We start from the raw sequence: 18632 nt of genomic DNA, 5'->3' as shown, positions 1-18632 counted from the left end.
GAATACATAATGCTAAATGATTCAAATAGCGAAATAAACTTTTTCTATGTTAGGAATCAAATTAAATTTTGATTCCCCCCCACCCTCCCCCGCAGTATATTTATAAACATTGTAATCTACTTTATGTAAAGATACCAGAAATTGGAAACATTTTTGGAGTTTTAGGATTTTAAGAATGGGTATTCTTTTCTTTATTGTAGAATTAATCAGTACAATATACCATTGTTGTCACTGGAAATTTGGTTTTTTTCCTCTCTAGCCTTGCACTGAAGTACTATTTATAGATATATTCCATGAATATAATCAGACTCTTACTCCTGTACTTCTAGAAATGATGCAAACACTTCAAGGTGAGGTATATTTTATGATACTTTCTCTATTAATGCATGTTGACTTAAAATAGTTTGAATGCCTGCTATGTGCAATGCACTATTTCCTACACCATGTAATAGAAATCTGAGAAAGACCCGAATGTGTTCTTTTGTTTTTTCTTTTCTTTTTTTTTTTTTTTTTTAAAGTTTATTCATTTTGAGAGAGAGAGAGAGAGAGAGAGAGAATAGGGGAGAGGCAGAGAGGGAGAGGGAGAATCTGTGGGGCTCTAATCCACAAACCATGAGATCATGGCCTGAGCCGAAGTCAGGAGTCAGACACTTCACCAATTGAGCCATCCATGTCTCCCGCAATGTGTTCTTTTCTGTTGGATGGCTTTCAGGACAGAGAACAAGAATGGGCAACTGATGAAGGCAACCTTGAGATAGGCATTGAACGTGATAGTTGGATTTTGTTCTCATAAACACACTAGCCTCAGAAGCGAAATAGTGCTTTACATGGTCAAGTATATTGGATGGGGAAATAGTCTACCTGGAGCATGCTTTGGAAAGCAGTGGGGGAAAAAGATGAGAGTAACAAATGTTAGGCTCAGAATGGTGGTAGTGGGAATGGAAAGAAGGTAACAGATTTAAGAGAGAATGATGATGCGAAAATTTTGTTATTTGATCTTTGTTTGCAGCTACACAAGTAATTAATTACTTAATTATTAACTGCGATTTATCATTTTTGACTTCTCTGCTATATAGTAAATTCTGGGACGAGGGCACTGATCATATCTGTCTTGTTCACACATAATTCTCAGTGCCTAGTACACTCAGTAACTGTTTGTTGATTGACTTTTGGCACCTAATTGACTACTGAGCAAGGGAAAGTGATCAGACATGATCCTGAACTTTAGAATCTTAATGACAGGGAGACAGTTGTTAGTAGTGGTTGGAGATAGAGTTTTCCTTTTGGAGTGTGTGTAGAAGGAGGCTTGGGAGAAGAAAAACAAGTTCAAAGACTGAATGCTGAGATTTTCACCTTTAAGCATAGGAAGAGGTGAAGGTCCTACAAAAAAGGCCAGGTAAAAAACTAATGCAAAGATGTAAGAAATGGTATGGGGGTGAATCCTGGGTAGAAGAACATGTTACTAGAAGTGTCCAGTGATGGAAGAGACAGAAGGCAGTAAAATCCCCTGAGACAAAAGATTATTTGAATTGTTGGGGCAGGAATCACATAGTAAGGGATGAAGGATTGAGTAGATGATGATACAAGGAAATAACAGCAAGAGAAGCTGCCATAGGGAAGGAGATGCCTGATCTTGTTTGTAGTTGTGCGAGAGTAGCTCACTTTTCATGCTTTTGTTCTCTCAGAAACCTAATAGATAGTTTTTTTCCCTTGGTTTATAATTTAAGCAAGAACACGATCAGTCAGGTTTTGAATTTGTGTGTTAGTGTATTTTTGTATGGATTGATTTCTGAGGTATAGTTATGAACTAAATTCTTAAATTTGATGGTATTTAGACTGCTTAAGTTACTTTTTTTTGTTGAGTTGAGAATGTCATTTCCATTTTCACCCATGCATTTATTATTATTTGTTTAAACCACTGTAGTAAAGTGGGTAAGTTATTTAGGTTATGCTCTGATAAGTTGTTGGGTGCTTATAAGGTTTTCAGTGATTACGAAGTTTAGTTTTCTTCCTAGTTGTGGAGCAGTTTGCTTATTTAGGGCTGTATTTATTCCAGCGTATTAGCCTGGTGAGCTTAAGAATTCATACTTAACAGCAGAAGAGTGCTTTGATAAACTTGTTCAAAATCTTTGTATCCTAGAGCAATAGACTTACTAAGTAAACTGCTTTTCATGGCTTAACCATCACACACTCCTTTCTGGACAGTAGTGTGAGACTGCCAACTTTTTAAAAATTTTTTTAATGCTTATTTTTTTATTTTGAGAGAGAGAGTGGGGGAGGGGCAGGGAGAGCGAGGGGAAGAGAGAGAATTCCAAGTGGGCGCCATGCTGTCAGTGCAGAGCTCAGTGTGGGGCTTCAACTCACAAACCATGAGATCATGACCTGAGCTGAAATCGAGTTGGATGCTTAACCTTAAGACTGAGCCACCCAGGTGCCCCAGAGACTGCCACCTTTTTATTCTGAAGGTTCCACTTTACATGATGGCTCCCTGTTTCTGTTGGCACTTTTCGTTGTGTTGTCGTCCTTTAATACACTGTAATGATCTGACTTAGTTTTTATATTTCGAGATGCTTGTGTGAATAGCCTGTGCTTGGTTTTTTTTTTTTTTTAATGTTTATTTTTTTGAGAGAGAGACACATAGAGTATGGGTGGGGGAGGGACAGAGAGAGAGGGAGTCACAGAATCTGAAGCAGGCTCCAGGTTCTGTCTGAGCTGTGAGCAGAGCCCGATAGGGGGCTCGAATCCACAAACCGCGAGATCATGACCTAAGCTGAAGTCAGATGCTTAACCACTGAGCCACCCAGGTACCCTTGTGCTTGTTCTTTTTAAAAATTTATTTTTTGTGGGATTCATCTTTTTATTCTTTCTTTTAAGAGGTGTTTTTTTTTTAATCAGGGTATAATAAGGTATTATGTGCTAGTTAGCAATTTGTGGCATATACTTTGCTAGAATGTTGCTGACATGACATTTTTCAAATATGTTATAATGATTTTTAAAATTGTAATAAGGTTTTACATCTTGTACCTGTGTTCTCCATGATGATTACAAAACTTAGGCTTTCCATTTACATGTCCATGTATATTTAATATCATGAAATTTTTTGTACTTAACTGAAATGGGAAACTAACAAATTGAGTTGAAATCAAATATCTTTTAAAAATTAGTTTGATTTACCCTTGTTAAAACTTATTTTTACAGGGCCCACTAATGTGGAAGACATGAATGCACTATTAATCAAAGATGCTGGTATGTTAAACTGAAGTGATTTTAAAACATTGATTTCTTGAGTAATAAATATTTGGCATGTCTAGTTTGTGGCAGGTGTTACTCTGGGAGGTTGGGATACAGGGGTACCTACAATTTAGGAACTGTGTGGTGGGGGAGATAAGCAGACCGTTGATTGTAACATAGTACGAGTTGATTAATTCTAAAATAGGTGGCAGTTAAGTAGTACATTGGAAAACCAAAAGGAGTTTTGGTATGCCTAGGGAAAGGCTCCTAAAGAAGTGTGATGTGAGAACACCAGGATCAGTGGGAGTTAGCAAGGGGAGGGGGGGCCTGTGTGAGAAGAGAGTTCCAGGCAGAAGGAGCAGTATGTACAAAAACTTGAAGAGAAAGGGAGCAAATGCAGTTAAGTTTTGAGCCAGGAGTGTTTTGGTTTAAACAGAACGGAACATAAAGCCTAACGGTTTGTGCTGAGAGATGAGGATGGAGAGAGGTAGGTATGTAGGGACCAGATCATAAAATACTGTGACCCTTTGGAAGCAGATGTTGCATTTTAATTTTTATAATTTGATTTGAATAGTTTTAATTGAATGCAATTTTCTGTTTGAAAGCACTAAGGGCTGTTTAGGAAAAAGTGTCTAAAGAAACTTTAATCTTTCTGAAATTGCTATTTAAGTGATTTGTCTGATTAACATTGTAAATTTTCCCTTATTAGTATATTACATGTTTTAAAGTAGTTCCTAAGGATTAGTTTCTTACATAGGATACTTAACATTTGGCCCAGCATCTGAAATTAAATTTTTTTTTCTCAAATCTTCTTTGTAGTGTATAATGCTGTTGGATTAGCAGCTTATGAGCTGTTTGACAGTGTTGATTTTGATCAGTGGTTTAAAAACCAACTTCTTCCAGAATTACAAGTCATTCACAATAGGCAAGTATAAAATTTGGTGTTTATGATATACTTATTTTACTTTTTAATTTTCTGATGAAGACAAGACATTAAAATTGCATAAAATTTTTAAAAAGTTATAGTATGACTTAGCTGGTAGTATCAAGTATAAAAAAAAGACGTGCTGTTTACAGCTAAGAAAAATAAAGACACTTATGTTATTTTACTTCACATGTGAATTGTCACAAGTATGAAATGTTTGTTGTTAGATAAGATACTTTGCAGGAGGAAATTTTATGCAAAGGTAAGGGAAGATGGAGGTCGCTGAAATGTAGGAAGAAAATGTGTACGAAAGAAAGCCAGTGGGATACTTAGCATGAGCTGAGCCTGGTGTGAGTAGTAGTCTAGCACAAGGGGTAGCCCTGAAAAGTGACTGTCTTGGGACCACACAGCATGCTGCAAGTCTGGAAGAGGGTAGATAGGATGAAGGGACGCCATGGCGGAAAGAATTTGGACACACTTTAGGGCTGTGTTGTGTTGCCTCATTGAGTAGGACAGACCTTTCTGACACTTAGTAGGACTTTTCCCAGTTCTTAGGTTTCATATGCATTTAAGTACTTGACTACTTGATTTTAGGTACCGAGTGACCAAAATGTAAGGGAAAAGGACTCTCATAGTTTCTGTAATTTTTTTCTTCTGCTGATTTATCTCTGTAGATGTGGTGCCTATCAGAATGTGTCGCATGTAGTCTTAGATAGCGTTTTTTAACTACAATAATGAATGAATAGAAGACATCCACGTATGGCTCATTTTATAAATCTTGAGAGCCATAGAACTGTAGAGTTGGAGATGCTTTAAAAGTAATTTTGACAATGGGTGGCTGGGTGGCTCAGTCGGTTAAGGCTTCCATGTTGATTTTGGCTCAGCTCATGATCTCACAGTTCATGAGATCGAGCCAAGCCCCAAGTCAGGCTCTGTGCTGGCAGCAGGGAGCCTGCTTGGGATTCTGTCTATCCTCTCTCTCTGCTCCTTTCCTGCTTTCGCTTTCTCTTTCTCTAGAAATAAACATTTTTTTAAAAAAGTAATTTTGCCCAATAAGTTGCTATTTATTGGTTGAGTTAATCATTTATTCAGTCATTGAATATTTTCAGTTTGCCATGAATTTGCTATGCCCCGTAAAGTGTGTGGTGAGTAAGATGTATTGTGACTCTGCCCACAGGAAGTTAGTGAACCTTTGATCTAGAGAAAGCCTTCAGTAGAAAGACACATGTGTGCTTTGATTTTCCTTAAAGCCTAGAGGCTATTTACTCTAGATCTCTGTTGTCAGGTACAGTACCTGCTACATATGGCTAATGAGTAGTTGAAATGAATTTAATAAAAGTGATGAAATGACTTTAAATTGAAAACCTGGGGAGTGTAAAATATGTATTGATGTTGAAGTGATAGTATTTTGGATATATTGAGATACATAAAAATATGAAAATTTTACTTTTTACTTATTTTAATGGGGGTAATAAAAAATGTAAAATCACATATTTGCTTACATTATATTTCTTCTGGACTGAGCTGATCTAGACCAGTATTTCTCAAACATGCATATGAATCTGTTGGTGATCTTGTTGAGATGCACGTCCTGATATAGGTTATATTTTAGGGTCTGGGTCAGATTGTATGATTCTGTCACGCTTCCAGGATAATGATGCTGCTGGTCCAGGGACCGTATTTTGGGGAATAAACTAACTTCTAATTTTAACTCTGCCCAGAAGTGACAGTGATCTAAGTGAACTTAGAATTTGAACTTTCTGAGCTTCCTTCTCTGTATCCGGAATAGAATGTTGACTGTAGCAGTCTCGGAGATCTCAGTTCAAAATTGATGGTTCAATGGTTCCTCCATTACACTGTATACAAGTCTTGTTTACTTCCACCTCTGTGACTTCGTTTAAACAGTCCCCATCCCTTCAAATAGCATCTTCTCGATTTTCTACCCAAGTATTATTTTGCTTAAAGGCTATTCAAATCCCATTTCCCCCACCCACTCCTTTCTCTTCCTTTTCTGAAATCCTAGTATATAGCTTTACATTCTTTAATTCTTTTAGGTGAGTTGTAAACGTTTTGAGGGCAGGGAATACTTAAACAACTATTTTTCAACTTTAATGAGCAGTTCTTTCTATGTGCTTGGTCATCTTAAAATTTTCTAATTTTCTAAAAAATGTGGAATCTTCATTAGCTTATTCCATTTATGCACAAAACAGTTATCATCTCGCCACTAAAATTTATATAGTATCAGAGACTTTATGGGTAGAATTCTTAAACATAATTGTTTATAGCTTTGTGGGTCTTTTTTTCTTGCTTTAAATAGCCTTCATTTCCTTTAGAAAAGACCATCATAGAGAAAGAAATGGGTATATTGTTATTGAAAATGTTTTACAACTTTAAAAATATCATTTTTGATAATGAGTCACATTCTATGATAGGATACTTAAATTTGAGAGCTTAGGTGGTTTTGGAGTATGTGTACTGTGGTACATTTAGAAGTGGCTTTTAAGTTTTTATATAAACAATACAGATTGCTTCTTTACTATATTTTAAATTTAAATGATAAAATACACTAAATGAAGTATACTTTGTAGAATATTTACCATTTTAATTTCATGATTTTTCCCTATTCAGATATAAGCCATTGCGACGCAGGGTGATTTGGCTCATCGGTCAGTGGATTTCTGTGAAATTCAAGTCTGACTTAAGACCCATGTTATATGAGGCAATTTGTAACTTGCTTCAAGATCAAGACTTAGTGGTATGTTCCTTAAATGTTTTAAGACTATTTTTTATAAGTTTAATTTATGTTAAGCTTCATATTCAGGAATAGTTTATAGATTTAGTATGTTGGTAACCTTTCACTCTTGTAGTTATTCCTTGGCAAGCAGTTTGATTTAAGGGAGGGAAGTTCTTTGATTATTATTTACCCTTATCATGAAGAGTCAGTGAAAAGACATTTAACTAAACTCTAGTTTTGTAGAGTCAGATGACATTTTTTTTAAAGATTCTTTTTTAGCTTACATATTTTTTTTTCTTATTCAGTATGGATTTTGTCATTCTCATACTTGAGGTACCACCATCTAGTTCATCTTGACTGTTAATTTTTTCTTTGTCTCTCATTTTTGAAGGGATTTTTGGTGTGTGTGTGTGTGTGTGTGTGTGTGTTTTAGCCTTTGGATTTGTTTCCTTTATAATAAGTGTTGACATAATATTCTTTTTTTTGGTAGAGTCAGAGAGGGCACAAGTGGGCAAAGGGCAGAGAGGGAGAGAGAGAATCCCATGAGGGTCAGAGAGAGAGGAAGAGAGAGGAAGAGAAGAGAGGCTCACTCAAAGCGAGGCTTTATTTTATGCCTGAGTGAATATATTCATGACTTACTGTACATATTCCTTGTGTTGGGCTTAGACTGGACCCTAGCATAGTCTTGAAAAGATGGAGTCTAGTTGTCTTTTCCTCAGTTTCAAGTTATTTTTATGTAAAAATACGTGATTTTTTTTTCTGCCCCCGAATTAGGCTGAGGTCTTGTTTAATCATTTCTCAGTATACTCCTTTAAAAAATTTTTTGAACCCATTCTATCAGCCTGTTTTTCAGCAAAAGCTTGGGCCATCCTTTTCTCATTTCCACGTGTGTACATAAGCTACTTTCTGTGGGGTGTGTGTGTGTGTGTGTGTGTGTTTTAGCCACTGGAATTGTTTCCTTTATAATAAGTGTTGACATAATATATTTTTTTTTTTTTTTGAAGAGTCAGAGAGGGTCAGAAAAATAATGTTCTGTGAAGGAAAACATAATTAGAAAGGTAAACCTGTTGGCGCTCCTGGGTGGCTCAGTCGGGTGAGCATCCAGCTCTTGGTTTCAGCTCAGGCCATGAACCCAGTGTTGTGGGATCAAGCCCCGGATTGGGCTCTGCACTGTGTGTGGAGCCTGCTTAAGATTCTCTCTTTCTCTATTGCTCTCCCAATTAAAAATAAATAAATAAACCCATTGTAGAAGCTCAGTGTATTCCAAAGGCAGATAGAACTGTTATTTGGATTTGTCACTTGGCCATTATCTACTTTGTGTAAATAGTTGGGAATTTACTCTAAATATAATGCTGTAACTATTAAATAGTTTAAACATGGGAAGTTACAAGGGAATCCAGTTATATTTTACCATGTCTAAATTCTTAAAAGTTTATTAATAAAACTGTTTAGATTACTGTTTGCTGGAATGAGTTTACTTTTGTAATACCTTTAAAGTATTTATAGGTTTAAGTTTTTCTTTGCCCAGTTGGAAACATTTGCTCTTTTCTCAGAGGTATCAGACAGAAGACATTAAATGTTTTATGAAAGTGTTACAAAAGGATTAAATTTCACTTAAGTTTTCTTAGGGAAATCGAGAAATTTTTGAATCTTTTACTCATTTTTGAGGTATCTGTTCAGAAAGAAAGAAGAGAAATTTAATTCTGCACTTTAAGAGTGGAACATTAATTACATCCCAATAAGTATTACTGGAGAAAAAGGGTTTCATGGCTGGATAAGTTTGGAAAACACTGGGCTAAATATTCCAGTAGTCCTCTTTGCATTAGGACTGAGGAGAACCCTTGAAACATACATTTGAATAGTGACTATCCAAGATGACACATACACTAATATCTAAGGAATACTCTTAGAGGGAATGCTGCTGTGGGTTCAGCTTTTGCCCTTTTCCTGTGTATCTTCTGGTGATTTCATCTCAGTTTTACACCTTCTACACTTGTTTGATCCTGCCACCGATATTTTGTTGATACTTCTTAAGACTTTGTTTAGTAAGGTACCAAGTTAAGGTTGCACACTTTGGCCTTCTAGTGTATATAAGATCTTTAATTTCAACTTGTGAGAAATGCTGGCTAATGTGGGAGGATACTTTATACACATATTTATGTACACGGCAGTATACAAACACGTAGTATGTACATACGTATAGATGTGTTCATGTGTGTATATGTGCATGTGCTTATATAGATACTGCTGAATCTAAATGTTCTCTGGCTTTCATAATCTACATTATCTTGCTTGAGTGCTTTTACAGGGTTGGGATAGATTTAATCCTGAGCAAGTATGGTTATCTATGTGGCTTCCTAATCTTATAACCACATCGTCACAAGACTGGCTGCAACAGAGTAGAGATAGTACAGGTGCACCGGGGGCACCTGGGTGGCTCAGTCAATTAAGCATCTGACTTTGGCTCCGGTCATGATCTCACGGTCCATGAGTTCAATCAAGCCACATTTCGGGCAAGCTCGAGCCACTTCGAGTTCTACGTGGACAATGTGGAACCTGTATGGAATCCTCTCTCTCTCTCTCTCCCTCTCTCTCTCTCTCCCTCTCTCTCTCTCTCTGCCCCTTGTTTACTTGTGCCCCTCCCCCAAAATTAATAAATAAATGAATGAATAACTGAGTTTTTAAAAGGCTAAATCTTTAAAAAAATATATGATGCAGTTACTGGAGAAAGCAACTTCTCAAATAGGACTCCATAAATTTTATAGTATCCAAGGCCACTGGGTGGAGTACATCTCTATCTCTGATAGTTGCCTGACATTTTGACATTGTCATTTGATCTGGGGGAGTATAATGCATATTGAGTGAATTTCTTTCCTTTAGTTGAAACATTTAACTAGATATAGAATTTAGTCATGGCTTGAGTTCATGTTATGTTTTGTGGAAACTCTGGGTATCGTAGCCTGTGCCAGTTTAGCTGACCAAATCCCAGATAACCCTTGAAAGAGAGCGATAGGGATGATGCTGTTGTGGTGTGATTTGCCCAGATAACATGGTGACACACAAATTAAGATTTGGAAGTGTCAGGAACCTGTACAAATCTTTGTGTATTTGTGAACTTTGGAATTTAGAAAATCTCAAAATAGATCTTTGGATATTTCACGGATTTCCTGTAATTGTGGTTGCAGATGGGAATGTGTGTTCTTCCTTCTGCCTCCTCTTTCCATTTTCTCCTCCCTCCCTCTTCACCAAACATCTGCCAGCTTCACCAGCCTCACCCATTTGCCTGTCTCTCATCTGTGATCTCAGCCTTCTCTCCCTGTGTGGCAGCACCTTTGTATTCTTCTCTTAGTCCCACCCTTGTCTCACACTTAGGGCAAATTATCCATTTTCCTGGAAGCACCCCCTGGATTAAAGACTGTTGAAACAAATTATGAGAAACTGAGAAGGGTGGGAATGGACACTAGTTGACTTTTTCAAGTCTTGTTGCAAAATAAGAGGAATATTCTTTTATTTCCAGATGTTAATAACCTCTCTGACTTTAATATTAGCAAAAAGTAAAAGTGATTTGGAATAAATTTCCTGCCATTTGATATTAATGATATTTAGTAGCTTCAGAATTATTAAAATCTCATGATGTACTTTCTTTTAGGTCCGTATCGAAACAGCAACAACACTGAAGTTAAATATCCTTTAAAGAATTTAAAGGGGCGCCTGGGTGGCGCAGTCGGTTAAGCGTCCGACTTCAGCCAGGTCACGATCTCGCGGTCCGGGAGTTCGAGCCCCGCGTCACGCTCTGGGCTGATGGCTCAGAGCCTGGAGCCTGTTTCCGATTCTGTGTCTCCCTTTCTCTCTGCCCCTCCCCCGTTCATCCTCTGTCTCTCTCTGTCCCAAAAATAAATAAACGTTGAAAAAAAGAATTTAAAAATACTTCATTGTGATGGGGTGCCTGGCTGGCTCAGACAGTGGAGTGTGTGACTTTTGATCTCAGGGTTGTGAGTTCCAGTCCCATGTTGGGTGTAGAGATTACTTAATAAAATCTTTAAAATAAAAAAATACTTCATTGTGAAGAATTTTAACACTTTTAAGTAACTGTTTTTTTGCGAAATTTGTTAGATCGCTTAAAATATAGTTTTTGATTATTATATTTGGGTTTTAGATCTATTTTATTCTGATTAACCTCATACATTCTCAATATTCCTTAACTGCTCTTTACCTGTTGATGATTTTGAATTTAGAACAGATCAGTTTCTGCCGGTGAGAATATTTTTAAGATTGATCACAATCTGCTATGTCTTTTGCAAATTAAGTGTTATTTTATAAATGAAATTATATGTATGTGATACTTATTGAAGCCAAATTTAAAAGTACATTAAGATGATTTTGGAAGTTTACTACCTTTATTGGTATTTTTTTAATTCATAACTGTTTACTTATAGTCTGCTTTTTTTTTTTTTTTTTTTTTTTTTTTTTTTTTTTTTTTTTAGCTATCTTAACTGTTTTGGAGATGACTGTTAAATTTTTTTTTTTTTTTTTTTTTACCTTTTTTCCAATTACAAAACATCTAGTAACTTCGTTTTATCTGTGTCTGTTACTTATAGTCCTCAACTGTTTCTTTGTGTATATATGCCTGTATCCTGCATTAGATTGTAAATTAGTTGAATAGTAGAACACCAAGTCCTACTGGGTCATCTTTTTATTCTTCATTTAATTCCCAGAAGCCCACATGGTGTTTCACTTAACAGGTACTCAGTAAGCACTTGTTAAATATGTTAATAAGACTATGGCAGTAGTATTTATTCTTAGGAAGACTAGGCAAGAAGAAAGTTACATGATAAAGTGTCTGTGTGTACTTCTTGTGGAGGTCGTACATGGACAAACTTGTAGAGAGGATTTTCATTAGGAAAAGAATCATTAGATATTTTGGGATGAAATAAGTATGTTTTAGAAATCTGCTTAAAAATGAACTATCTGAAAGATCAGATGTGTGTTTTATTTAAGTATCTGGCATTCTGTGACCTATTAATCCCTACTGTCATTTTGTAATCTAGGCGTTAACAGCCAGACATGGATATTTGTTTCCTATTTCCTAATAATAAATATTCGGTCATTGTTTGAATAACAGATATATATCTATGGAAAGTGAGATCTCCATGCAGCATATCTTAAGGGCCACAACAGAGAGCTGGTATGCGAGTATACTTATTGGTATTTCTTTTGTTTTAATGAGTAGACTTTGCAAAACAAAGTATCTTGTGATTGGCAACAGGCACACAAGGACACTGACCAGACAACGTTAGCAGCTTAGTTTAGCGGTATAAAATTTAAACGCAAAATTTAGACACGATTTTCCACTGAAAACATGATTCACTTTGTGGATGAGTTTAATTCTAAAATGGACCAATTAAGGAACAATAAAAAAAAGAACCCCCCCCCCCAAAAAAAAAAAGAATGCGATTCCTAAACGTTGGCAACTTGAACAATTTCAGCTTTCTTTAGGTAATGCTGGAGTTCTGGTTGCTGATCTCTTATTTATTGCTTTGACATTATGATTAAATTTGTTATTTCAGTTTGTGAAGATATTTCTATTTCTCTTATGACCCTTTGTTTTTTTTCTGTTTACCTGCAGTATTTGGAAACCATGTTCACACTACTTTTTCAGCTGCTGCAGCAAGTTACAGAATGTGACACAAAGATGCATGTTTTGCATGTCCTTTCCTGTGTGATTGAAAGAGTAAATATACAGGTAATTTTGTTGTAAAACATTCAATGTCAGGTGAGTGGAGTATATGTAGGATTGCAGTAATAGCTTTGCTTTACCTACATTGTTTAAAAGTTAACACATTAAAATGCTTATAACCTATACGGTTGTGATTTCGCTTATATTGACATGTGTACTCGCATTTTAAAAAAATGACTTGAGAATATTAAAATCTAAAATTAAAAAATTTTAAAATGGGATCAGTAATGTAGAGGGGTTCAGAATGCAGAATTTTATCTGTCTTAGTAGAACCAGTTTATATTTAATAATACTTCTTAAAATTCAGTGTGTTTGAGGACATAGCCACAAGTGTGTCAGCAAATGCAGCTATTTTCAGAGGTCGGTTATATTTACCTTCAAAATTAAATGTGTTTTGCAGTTTGGTCCACATATGTCCATGTTTAGCTTAATATAAAAATGATATGTAAAGTTCTCAACAGATATTAAATGTTAAGTTAGTTATTCAGCTTCCCTATGTCTCCTAATTTGTGTGAAAAACTAATAATCCAAGAAACTACCTTATAATTAATTACCCTTGTGGTTTCTCATATCCTAGTTCACCACTCCATATCCTTGTTCGAAAAGTACTAAAGTAAATCTGTGAGTTACTAGGGAAAGATAACTGAATTCATGTCCCCAGATTTGGAGTTTGTTCCTGTGTCTTTTAGTGAGTTCTGATTGCTTGAGCTTGTTCTAAAGTAATTGATGAGAATTGCTGTCAATTACTGAATAATACTAAGTTACCAACTTCCGTGCTAAATAATTTGCATATATTTCTCATTTAATCCTCACAAGAACCTTTGGGTGAAGGTTGGAATTTATCATCTCGAACAGTTTGAGATTTTAAGGAACTTGACAAAGTACATACATCTTGGTGGTATTACCAGATTACCATATCCTTGTTCGAAAAGTACTGAAGTAAATCTGTGAGTTACTAGGGAAAGATAGCTGAATTCATGTCCACAGATTTGGAGTTTGTTCCTGTGTCTTTTAGTGAGTTCTCATTGCTTGAGCTTGTTCTAAAGTAATTGATGAGAATTGCTATCAATTACTGAATAATACTAAGTTACCAACTTCCGTGCTAAATAATTTGCATATATTTCTCATTTAATCCTCACAAAAACCTTTGGGTGAGGGTTGGAATTTATCATCTCGAACAGGTTGAGATTTTAAGGAACTTGTCAAAGTACATACATCTTGGTGGTATTACCAGCCTTCACAGTCAGCATGCACCTCCAGTGGCAGTTTTGAGTCACTGTTAATCACTTTGAGCAGATCTCGGTTCGAGTGTCTAAAAATAGTGTTACCTTACAATTTCCTTAGTGTTTGGGATTCTTACTACGTTAGTTACGTTATGTCATTTTGATACTTGTTTATGAAGAATATTGAGAGATTTTGATCATCCAGATAGTTAATTGAGACTCTTTTAAACTCCTTTCAAGTGCTTGTGTCTCCTGTGTCGTTTGGGTAAGGTCTTTAAGTTTGTGTCCTTATGTGTGTGTATATATATTTTTAATGTTTATTAGAGAGGGAGAGAGCGTGCACGTGCGCTCAGGGGAGGGGTAGAGAGAGAGGGAAACACAGAATCTGAAGCAGGCTCCAGGCTCTGAGCTGTCAGCACAGAGTCTGATGTGGGGCCTGAATTCATGGAGTGGTGAGATAATAACTCATGGAGTGGTGAGATAATAATCTGAGCTGAAGTCAGATGTTTAACTAGTCGAGCCACCCAGGTGCTCCATTGTGTCTAAAATAATAAAGATAATTCTGAAATCACTTGACTCACAGGTGTCTTAAGTATGAAATTATTACACATGTGTAGTATGCTTTAGATCATTATACAAATGCAGTAAATTATTGTTCATTAAAAAATTGTAGAAACAAGATGTGACCATTTTTTGTAATCTTATTTAGATACCATCTGGCTAATGGAAACGTATTAAAGATTTCTTTCTGTGGAAATGAATTTTCTTACCTACATCCTCCCGAATCTCTAAATCTTTTTAATCCTAGGTTGAAATTCCTCATGCTTAGTAAAATTTAAAGTTTATTTAAATTTAATTAATTTATTTATAAATAAATTATAAATGTTTATTATAATTTATTAAAATATAAATATTTATTTATATTTATATTTATAAATAAAATTTATTTATTTTTTTTGAGACAGAGAGTGTGTGCTTGTGTGTGCGCAAGTGTGGGGGAATGGCAGAGGGTAGGAGAGAGAGAATCCCTGTCAGGCTCTGTACTGTCACTGCTGAACCTAACATGGGTCTTGAACCCGTGGACCGTGAGATTATGACCTGAGATGAAACCAAGAGTTGGACACTAAACTGACTGAGCTACCCAGGTGTCCCCTCATGCTTAGTAATTTTAAAAGTGCTTTTGTTTTTTTTATCCATATGCACTTTTTAGAACACAGATAGCTAAGCAACTCAGGTGACTGTGTCACCAGTAAATAGTAAGATAGAGTTAATCCAGTAGTATTTTGTGTTTTCAGAAATCAGGAAATCATCATGAAAAGTATTTTCAGGCATCTGATTCTTTAAATTTCCTATGTTAACCTTTGAACAGTCCTACTGCTTATATATCATTCACCTGTCTTTCATAGGCTAAATTTGATTTTTGCCCCTTGGGTTACAGACAGTTTGAGCCATCTTACAAAAAACAGTAAGATAACACATAATGGTTTAATTTTGAAGATTCAGTGAAGTGTCACCATTTTTATAATATAATGTACAATTATTTAAAGATTATATTTTCTCTACTTTTTGAAAAAGTAGTTGATAAATTATTCCATTGCGGCAATCCAGTAAATACATAGAAGAAATAGGTAATCATCAGGTTTGGATGTCAGGCAGATAGTCTTTGAACTTCTGCATTTCTGAAGAAAAAGAACAAAATTAAAGGGCCTGTGTGAAATATTAAATATTTTATGAAAATTATATCTAAAAGACGTGTCATTGGTACTTAGTTTTTAAAGTCCCCATGTATGGAAAACCTTCTTAGAACATTTCTTAGGCTGTCACATACTTGATTTTCAGTAATGTGTTATGAAGGAAAGTGGATACCTCCCTGTATATGATGACTTAACTCATATTCTATTTTCTTTTCTTTTTGAGTATAGGTGCCAAAAGATGAGTGTATTTGGTGTACTTTTTCATGTCATTTGTGTTAAGCTGATAGTTTAATGTTTTATAGGGTTGTTATTTAGCCCAGTGTCTAGTAAACATTGCTAATTCCATGTGATTTTTTAGGTGTTGACCAAATAATTGATATTGGCCTACCGAAATAGCCCATAGATGGTAATCATTTTCAGGATTGTATATGAGCAATATTTTTCCTTAAGTCTTTTCATTGAAATATTTTGAATGTACAGAAAAGTTACAAGACATCCACACCCATATATCCTTCACCTAGTTCTTTCAGGTTTCAATTTTTACTGAATTTTCTCTTTTTTTAATCTGTGTGCATATACAAATTCTTGTTGTTAAACTCTTTGAACTTTAGTTTCAAGCATCATGGCACTTTGTCCCAGAATATTAGACTTCTCTTCTTTTTTTTTAATTTTTTTTTTTTCAACGTTTATTTATTTTTGGGACAGAGAGAGACAGAGCATGAACGGGGGAGGGGCAGAGAGAAAGGGAGACACAGAATCGGAAACAGGCTCCAGGCTCCGAGCCATCAGCCCAGAGCCCGACGCGGGGCACGAACCCACGGACCGCGAGATCGTGACCTGGCTGAAGTCGGACGCTTAACTGACTGTGCCACCCAGGCGCCCCTAGACTTCTCTTCTTAACATAACCATGATTAGACTCAGGAAACTTACATTAATGTAATATTGTTATCTAATATCAAGTCCATATAAGATTTTTTCAGTTTTCCCAATAGCATACTTTTTAACCTCCTCCCTTTCAGCCTCAGGGAACATATTTGGCTCTCATGTTCTCCCTCTCTTTTCTTAAGGTTTATTTATTTTATTTATTTTGAGAGAGAAAGAGAGTGTGAGCGGGGGGGGAGGGGGGGGACAGCGAGAGAATCCCAAGCAGGTTCTGTGCTGTCAGTGCCCAGAACATGGAATAAATTGTGAGATCATGCCTGAGCTGAAATCAAGAGTGGGATGCCTAACCTACTGAGCCACCCAGGCGCCCCCTCACTCTTTTTTGATCTCCCGCTCTGCACCCTTGTTTTGGGGGGCTATCTTTTGCAACAGTAACTCTGGGTGATTATTGAAATTCATCTTTGAAGCAATAATTTAAATTTAGAATATCATCAATTCCAGTGTACAGCTACGTTTGGGATGTAAATATTTTCTGACTTTCGAATGTACTCCCTTTGTGCCCCTCCTTGGAAAGTGTTCTCACTTGAATATTAAAACCAAAATTGGTTTATTTTCCATGTCAATAGAACATGCTGTTATACATTGTTTTCAGTTAAGTATGAATGAGCTAGGTACTTTAAAACCTGTGTTTTTACGTACTAGTTGGTCTGTTTTATAAACTAATTGGAGTGATCTCTGAGATAAAGAACACTTAGCAAGATTAAGTGCTCAATAAATAATAGTGTAATTAAAAATTTGAAGATAAGGTGATATATAATAAATAGGCTTGTAATATTTTTTCAGTTTTATTTCTCTTAAATATTTGGGCAAATACTTAACTTGTCTTTTGTAACCTTCCTCGCATCCTCAAGGGCAACAGATTCTACACCTTTTTTGCTCCCTGTTTAGTGTGTGGCATTTTGTAAGCAAAAATGGGAATCTCATTTTTCTGGGAGTAATTTTTAGTTTTAATACGTGGGATTGAAATAGCTATTGCTGAAGTTGTGAAGGTCTAGTATTTCTGTTTGTCATGAAGCCTACTCTTCATCAGAGCAATTCCCAGTACGATGACCGTAAACCAGCCGAGACACTGGAGCGCGGTCCAGCTTCAGTGTAGATCCCTTTTATTTTTTAAGAAACTCACTGTCAAGCTGTGCTATCTCTCAGGGCTTATTTTTAAAGAAATATTTTTATTTTTAATTTTTAAAACTGGTTAGCTTAATCCATGTGGTTTTAAGAATCATATCTTTTAAGAAGGATTTTCTTGGGATGCCTGGGTGGCTCAGTCAGTTAAGCGACTGATTTCAGCTCAGATCATGATCTCATGGTTTGTGAGTTTGAGCCCCGAATCAGGCTCTGTACTCACAGCTCAGAGCCTGGAGCCTGCTTCACACTCTGTGTCTCCCTCTCTCTTTGCCCCTGGCCTGCTCACTGACACTCTGATCTTTGTCTCTTTCTCTCTCTCAAAAATAAATAAACATTAAAAAAAAATTTTTTTAAAGGATTTTCTTCTGTGTTTTCATTATACCTCCTGTACACCTTTATCATTATACTTATCTTTTTTCGTTGTAAGGGTTTGTAAGTGTACCTTTACATTCTTTTCTTTCTGGTGCCTTGTCCTCAGGGCCTGTTACTGGAGGATGCCATCAGATAATTGTTGAATGTATGAGTAAATGCTGACTTTTTAAAACAGTGTAATTTCCAGTTAGGTAAGCTGTTTTATTAAAAAAGAACTAGGGTATAATAACGTTTTCTGTTAAATTCTTGATAACTGGTTACATTATGTTGCTTTCCTAAATTTTATTTCATGCAGTAAATTTGGTACTTATTTTAAATTCTTGAAAAATAATAACCGTAGAGCTTTATGTCTCTGTTTTTAAAAAGATACATACATACTATATTTCGTCTAGAAAATATTAAATATTTCCTTCCTGGGACTTAATAATGTTCTGTCATTGTGTCTTGAAGGAAATTGCCTTCTTTCCTAATACAGTCCTTTTGCTTCCCTTCCTTCTGTTGTGATAGATACGACCGTATGTAGGATGTTTGGTACAGTATTTGCCTCTTCTTTGGAAGCAGAGCGAAGAACACAATATGTTGAGATGTGCTATTCTGACAACACTTATTCATCTTGTTCAGGTAAGTTACTTTCCAGTTTCTGAATTTA

General features: G+C 35.8%; 1 protein-coding gene across 5 annotated transcripts in view; it reads left to right on the top strand.

The window, feature by feature from the left end:
• Window positions 1–18632, top strand: part of IPO11 (importin 11) — a 198786-nt gene that overhangs the window by 71936 nt on the left and 108218 nt on the right. For 4 of the 5 annotated variants that reach the window (XM_086700099.1, XM_086700100.1, XM_086700109.1 and 1 more), the window contains 7 exons: window positions 260–350; window positions 3199–3246; window positions 4051–4156; window positions 6785–6935; window positions 11094–11144; window positions 12517–12633; window positions 18491–18604. In XM_086700099.1, coding sequence (XP_086556225.1) covers window positions 260–350; window positions 3199–3246; window positions 4051–4156; window positions 6785–6935; window positions 11094–11144; window positions 12517–12633; window positions 18491–18604 — 678 coding nt within the window. Of the gene's footprint in view, window positions 1–259; window positions 351–3198; window positions 3247–4050; window positions 4157–6784; window positions 6936–10539; window positions 10574–11093; window positions 11145–12516; window positions 12634–18490; window positions 18605–18632 lie in introns of all 5 variants that reach the window. The other variant, XM_025924123.2, reaches the window with a different exon arrangement.

Source organism: Puma concolor, chromosome A1, assembly GCF_028749965.1.
Source record: "Puma concolor isolate L17-30 chromosome A1, mPumCon1.1.hap2, whole genome shotgun sequence".
NCBI lineage: Eukaryota > Metazoa > Chordata > Mammalia > Carnivora > Felidae > Puma > Puma concolor.
Note: the sequence above shows the minus strand (reverse complement) of the source record. Positions and strands in the feature narration are given on the sequence as shown.